We start from the raw sequence: 6,889 nt of genomic DNA on the forward strand, positions 1-6,889 counted from the left end.
GATACTACTCTCCAGAAGCGGTATATGACCTTTCATACAGTATATGGTATGTGACGACAAAAATAAATATTTTAAATGCACCGTAAAGCGTCTCCTAAATGTATACATGTTACGTTAGGCGTAGTGGGGTAAAATGCCCCCTTTGCAAAATGTGCATTGTGCAACCAAATTTGTGACTGTGGACAACAAAACCAGTCTTATGGGTCAATTTTAAGAAATTGAGATTTTACATCACCTGAAAGCTAATATAATAAAATAATGAAGCTTTCTATTTATGTATGGGTTGTTAGGATAGGACAATATCTGGCAGAGATACAATCGTTTAAATCTCTGGAATGTGAGGGTGCAGAAAGTTGCCTTTGAAGTTGTTAATCAGAGGCACTGTAGCAGGCCATCCACTCACAAAAATAAAGTTTTTATATATTTAGGGTAGGAAATATACAAAATATCTTCATGGAACATGATCTTTACTTAATATACTAATGATTTTTGGCATAAAAGAAAAATCAATCATTTTGACCCATACAATGTATTTTTGGCTTTTACTAAAAATGTTTCCGTGCTACTTCAGACTGGTTTTGTGATCCAGGGTCACATTTTCTGGCAAAATACTATGGTCACTATTGTCATTGTGCAAAATTGAGTGACACTGTATAACCTCAAGTGTCATTAAAAGGAAAGAAGGATGATACACTTTGAAGTTCCATAAATGATAATTGATTAAATCATTATCACATTTTATAGTAATAAGTAACAATAACTGTAGTCATTGTTATGATAGCATTGCACTTTTGCTGTAAGACAGAATAATATAATAGTATTTATTTTATTATAATAAGTATTTCATGCTTATTTTTTAAATAAGCCTAGAAAACTATAAATGGCTTAATTGCCAAAGCAAATACAGTAGCAGTAATGTAAACAATAGCTGTATGATCCAATCACAATAAGAGGGAAACCCAAGAGCGGTGGTAACAAATTCATTTAGGTACTTGAATAAATGGACCTCTCTCTCTCTCTGTTCTCTCATTCTAGATGAAGGAGGCTTTGTCAGAGATCATTCAGCTGGCCACAGTGGATTCTGAGCCATGGGTTTTAATGTGAAGTGAAGTGAAAGTGACCTATTAGTCAGATATGGTGACCCATACCCAAAATGTGACCTCTGCTTTTAACCCATCCAGAGAGTAGTGAACACACGCACAGCAAGTCGTGAACACACGTACACCCGGAGCAGTGGACAGCTATCACTGCAGCGCCCGGGGAGCAAGTAGGGGTAAGGTGCCTTGCTCAGGGGCACCTCAGTCGTTACCCACCGGCCCTGGGGATTGAACCGGCAACCTTCTGGTCACGAGTCCGACTCTCTAACCATTAGGCCACGACTGCCCAAATGGTGGCCGATATCCTGAAATCCTTTCCAGAGACAGGCTCACTAAACCTGAACGAGCAGAACCCTAACGTACAGGACATACTTGGAGAGCTACGCGAGAAAGGTCAGACATGAGTGGATTGGAGTGTCTTGTGTTGTTGTTTATCAAGCTTTTAAGCATGACATTCCATCTTTACTGGTGTATTAAATCTGCATTCATCCTAATATGGATCCTCCGATCCAATCCGACTGAAAACCCCTTAACCAACACTCTTATTGGCAAACAGTCTGAGAGTAATATGACAAAAATAAAGACATAAAATCATAGTTTTTTGTTTTTGTTTTATTACTCTGAATTAGTGTTCACAATCAACTATGTGTGTTACTGCGAGCAGAGAACAGGTGTGTTGGTGAGGCGTGTGATAAGACATCAAGGCTGGCTGTTTAACTGAGAAAAGACAAATATGGACTTGCCGTCACGTTATGATCGTTGTTCCTGTTGTAATGCTTGATCTAGTAGTATTTGTCTGATTCTGTGGGCTGGACAAGACTGAATTTTACTCACCATTCATGCACACGTGCAGAAGGAACTATGGCAACTGTGAAGCATTTCAACATGAATGAACCCAATATTAGTGAAATTTTGGGTTTTGCATGTCCACTTTCTAATGATCACAAATACAGCATTGGTAATGTTGAGTCTATTGTTGCAATTTTTAACAAACAATGTAATATTGTTATTGCCAGATTTGACATTAAAAGGTCTACACATAAGCACTTGTTGAATCATAAAAATGTGAACTTAAGTGCTTTTCTCTCTTCTTTCAGTAAATGAATGTGAAGCGTCAGCCATGTTGCCTCTGGAGTGTCAGTATCTGAATAAAAGTGCTTTGACTACACTGGTGGGGCCGCTCACTCCACCCATTAAGCATTTCCAGCTGAAGAGAAAACCCAAGAGTGCTACGCTCAGAGCTGAACTGCTGCAGAAATGTATGTTTAAGTAGTCCTTTTCATTTCATTTGGCAGTTCACACAAAAGATTGTGTGGTCATTTTCATGTTGGTTTATAATTTGCTCTAAAGCCACAGAGACGGCCCAGCAATTAAAGAAGACAGCAGGAGTGCCGTTCCACTCCAAAGAAAGAGGGCTGGTGAAAAAGATCGACACCACGAGTAAGACTCATCTGACCTTCCCTTAAATGTTTCCTCGTTTCTGTCTATTCTAACAAAGCAACACACAAAAGTGGTATTAATCTCTCTGTCTGCTCTCACAGCGCCACTGAAGGGAATTCCCAAAGCACCATTCCGCAGCCCCACTACCCCAAGTATGTTTAGCCCTCCCAGCAACAGAACTCCTATCGCCCCTGCATGTACACCCCTGCGCAAGGAGAGGGGAGTCAAGGTAAACGTCCCGCAAGGAAAATGATTTGGTTATTGAGAATAAAGGAGATATGAGACACTGTTACTGTTTTACTGAAAACAGTAAAACTTCATTCACATTGACAGAAACTGGGGGCACTAAACAGCGAGAGTGCCATGCCGTCAACCAGCTACCTTCCAGCATGGTTCCCTCCTCGTCGTATATTCCCACCTCAGAGACACAGCCAGGTGAGCCAGACATGCCCACACAACCGCCCACCACCGCAGCCCAACCCGCACCCACACGGACCCAACCCAAAAAGAACCTGTCGCTCACGGTAAGAACATCTTTAATTCATTCATACTATCATACATTGGGTTCATAATGTACAGTTTGTTAAAATTGTCATCTCGCATTGCTCGTCTACCCACAGAGAGAACAAATGTAAACGGAACGAGAGGAGACCGGATGGCAACTAGGAGAGGAGCCTTTAACTAGCTCCTCTCGAGGCTGCAGCCGTTCCACCAACTGCGGGAACAGCTGATAACCCATCTCCTCCCGCTCCGGAAAGGGTGGAGGGTTGTCCATCCCGGCCACCAGGTAGGCCCAGACCAGCACCTCGGGAACGGACGCCTTCCTGGCCTCGACTGGCGCTGGCGCTGGGCAGGGAATGGCCCTCCAGCGTGGGACTGGGAGGCGATCGCCTTCCACCACTCCGGATTGGAGGTGCAAGGCCACCGGGAAATGGTTGCACCGTCCATGACTGCCTGCTGGGTTCAGTGATGGCTTGTTCGTTCTGTCATGAACGGCAGGAAAGAACCCAATTGCAGGCAGCAGTTACAGGGTTAACAGAAAGACAAGATTTATTTTTATACAAGAAACAAAACAAAAACCCTCGATGGGGAAACAAACACAATAACAAAAGGCTTTTCCAAAGGACAAAGAAAAACTTCCCGCTATGGGGCAAAACAGAAACTAATGTAAAACTAACAAACTCACTTTCAGGGACAAATGCAAGGACGAGGCAAGACAAGGACGCATGAACACGAGGTAACACAAAACGAACAAGCACAGGACAGCAAACACAAGGACATTAAATAGGGAGACTAACAAAGGATAATTAACAAGGGACAGGTGTGGGTAATAGGACACGGGTGGAAAGCTATACAAGGAACGAGAGGGGTGGGGGCAATGACAAGACCGGAGAGAACGCATATTAAGTCTTGATCGACCACAATATGTTTCTCTCCACACAAAACCAAAGGCTTTGTCATGACTCTGCCACAAGACCAAGAAAGACATGACATTATGAGGCAGAGTCATGACAGTCATGGCAGGATCACGAGGTATTCTTATATGTTTACACAGACACATATGTATACATTCACACGGTCCACTTCATCATCATCTGAGGAGGACTCCTTTAAAAACACAAGTATAATGTTCACATGCTGGACTGTGCATGTATATACGGGCCAAATTCTGAGGTATCGGGAATTGTAGTGGGAGAATTTTTGGATGTTGTTTTCTTTATCTTTTTGTTAACATTTGTACTGTTTCTCGTTTTTAGGCCTATTTCGGATTTCCTAGTGTCGGGGAAATGTTGCAAAATTGAGGCAGGGCTTGTTAGTTTGTGTCTTAACCTACTTTTGATTAACAAGTGATAACAAGATCTTAAAAGGGTACAAACATGCTATTACCGTGTCCCACAAATAAAAAAGCATTCGTTTTCACAGTCAATATGTTGGGAAATGTTTTCCCAGTAATCACAAAGTCATCATGGAGACTAGAACTGTTGAACTGAAGATGTACAGCAGGGGTCACCAACTAGCGGACTCCGGTCCGAATGCGGACCGCGAGATGCGTCCGTCCGGACCTCAAAGACTTTTGACATAATAAAAAAATGAACGCCTAACATTATTTTCTAATGCAATCAAATTTATACCAGGCACATCAAGGTCCGCTCAGTAGCAGTTTGGGTCCTACGGCGCCACGGACAGTTAACATATGCGCACTGTCGCTACGTTCAGACGTCGTTGAGTGAAGAGAGTCGAGACAGACTCGCTGCACAGCGCGCAGACAGATGTAACAGTCAGTGACTGAAAAACAATGTCCTTTTCAAAAGTTAGAAAAGTTGACGCCGAAAACCATGTTTTCCGAGATGAATGGTCGAGAGATTTGCATTTATTCTTCCTGCATCGACATGCACGAGTCCTGTTTGTCTCTTTTGCTCGGAGTCTGTTGCGGTTGTCAAAATTGGAAACGGCATTATGAAATTAGACGTGGACACTTTGAAGAAACTTACTTGCAGCAGTCCGAGGTAAGGACACGGAAAATATATTAGCTCAAAGCCCAGTAGTAGCGATCTACACGGGTCCTCCCTCACTCACTTACCGCCCAACAACTAGCATATGAATGTTCACTAAGAATACAGTGGATCTTAGGAAAACATAAAAAGCCCTTTACTGATGGGTAAAGTAAAAGAGTGCATGGAGGCTTCTGTGAAACACTTTTAGAAGGAAAATAAAGACATGAACTAAAAGAAAGTATTAAACAAACCCCCCTTTCAGCTGCAACAGCCACAAGAAGAGCTGAAATGTTATCAGAGGATGATCAGTCACAACTTGATGCTGCTACTGCTATTTATTAATCTCAGTTCAGCAGAAAACAACACTTTAGTTTTCTTTTAAAGTTGTTAATCTTGAAATGAATGTATGTTCAGTGCAGGTTTAGAGATTAGGGCATTTTGCACATTTTCCTTCATTATATTGTTGTCAGACATTGTTATGCCATCGTATAGATATATTAAAAAATCTATTCATATTTTTAGGTATTTAATTGTCCGGACCTCGGCTGGTAAGGAGGGTTCGTTTACTGGACCTCAAGCAATTTTAGTTGAAGACTCCTGATGTACAGTATAGTGTAGATGACATTGAATAATCCTCCTAATTGTTTTTGTGCCACTAGATGGCAGCAGCATCCACTAAATTACATTTATAGCTGATGCAGCATGATGCGTTGTCAGCCCAAGAGCGCTTTTATTCATATGCATTTACAGTTTGTGATATGCACGGATCTCCCACTTTTATAAACAATATTAATTTAAATGCATACATCAATATCTGTAGAGTATTGCTTTAGGTAGTCTAGAAAGGTTTGATAAATTGATCCTGGAGTGATTACGAAATGCAGAATTTGAACCTTTTTGGATTGGCTATATTTACCTCTGCACCAGACTCCATCCATTTCATTCTTTTTTGTGTCACTAGATGGCAGCATGAGGTAACATAGTGGATAACATTATTAGGGTAATTTTGGCATTTTCTTAAAGTTTATTTGTACTAAAAATATCTTCCATCTTCAGTGATTCAGAAAAAAGACGGAATTCTAGTGATGATAATGGATAGTGCTTGTGCAATATATTTACTTTTGATTGTCTTTTGCTGGAATCGTTATAAATTCAGCACATTTCTCTTAACTTTTCTCTGCGCATTTGTATTGTCGCGCACGCGTGCAGAAGCACTCACTCATATAGCTACACAACCCCATGCAACTCTATACCCATTAACAGCAACAAGAAGCAATGTAATGAGCTCGGTGCGCTCAAGCGTTAATTATTTCCTCAATAAGCCATGCGTGCTTTATTTAGCGCTATGTGATCTATTCTTACACCTTTCAACTGATCATACATTTAAAAGTCAATAAGGTTATACGAGCGCCTATGAATTAATGAATAATTGCGGCATCGGTGTAAATTACCGTTTGGCATTGTTATTTTTTCCACCACATCGTGTCACGCACTTGATAAACACAAAAGAAGTCAATGGTGTTCAATACTGTCGTCAGTACAAAAACAGTTAGGTTCATAAATAGCACAGTCTTGCTTAATAATTCATAGATTGTATATCTGATAGCAGGGTGTAAAGCTCGTGTAAAGTTTCTCACATTAGGCTACTGTAGGGCAGTTTGTCACACATTACGAGCCAAAAATTTGAAGAATACAGAATGTAGCCTACTGTAACCCCGAAAGAAATACTGCGCTCTTCGTGAATGTTGTGCTGAAACGTTAAAATCTCAGGTATGTGGTTTGGCACTAATATTAATCGTGAGATGTTTTTGTCTTTTTGGCCTCGAGAGATGTCAGTCAACCGGCGCAAACACACGA

The 6,889-nt window shown here is 41.2% G+C and overlaps 1 protein-coding gene across 1 annotated transcript; it reads left to right on the forward strand.

The window, feature by feature from the left end:
* The first annotated feature begins 1,296 nt into the window (after positions 1-1,296).
* On the forward strand, positions 1,297-2,760 carry LOC130562599 (negative elongation factor A-like). Its single transcript, XM_057347708.1, has 3 exons — positions 1,297-1,490; positions 2,195-2,356; positions 2,448-2,760. Exons 1-3 carry the CDS (start codon positions 1,388-1,390, stop codon positions 2,561-2,563), a joined length of 381 nt encoding a protein of 126 aa, XP_057203691.1. The 5' UTR covers positions 1,297-1,387; the 3' UTR covers positions 2,564-2,760.
* Positions 2,761-6,889: the final 4,129 nt, after the last annotated feature.

This window comes from Triplophysa rosa, linkage group LG1 (assembly GCF_024868665.1).
Source record: "Triplophysa rosa linkage group LG1, Trosa_1v2, whole genome shotgun sequence".
In the NCBI taxonomy this organism is placed as follows: domain Eukaryota; kingdom Metazoa; phylum Chordata; class Actinopteri; order Cypriniformes; family Nemacheilidae; genus Triplophysa; species Triplophysa rosa.

Coding starts and splice junctions, on each gene's coding strand:
- LOC130562599 (XM_057347708.1), top strand. CDS start 1,388: ATGGTGGCCGATATCCTGAAATCCTTTCCAGAGACAGGCTCACTAAAC. Junction 1,491..2,194: donor TGGAGAGCTACGCGAGAAAG/GTCAGACATGAG, acceptor CTCTTCTTTCAG/TAAATGAATGTGAAGCGTCA. Junction 2,357..2,447: donor AGCTGAACTGCTGCAGAAAT/GTATGTTTAAGT, acceptor TTTGCTCTAAAG/CCACAGAGACGGCCCAGCAA.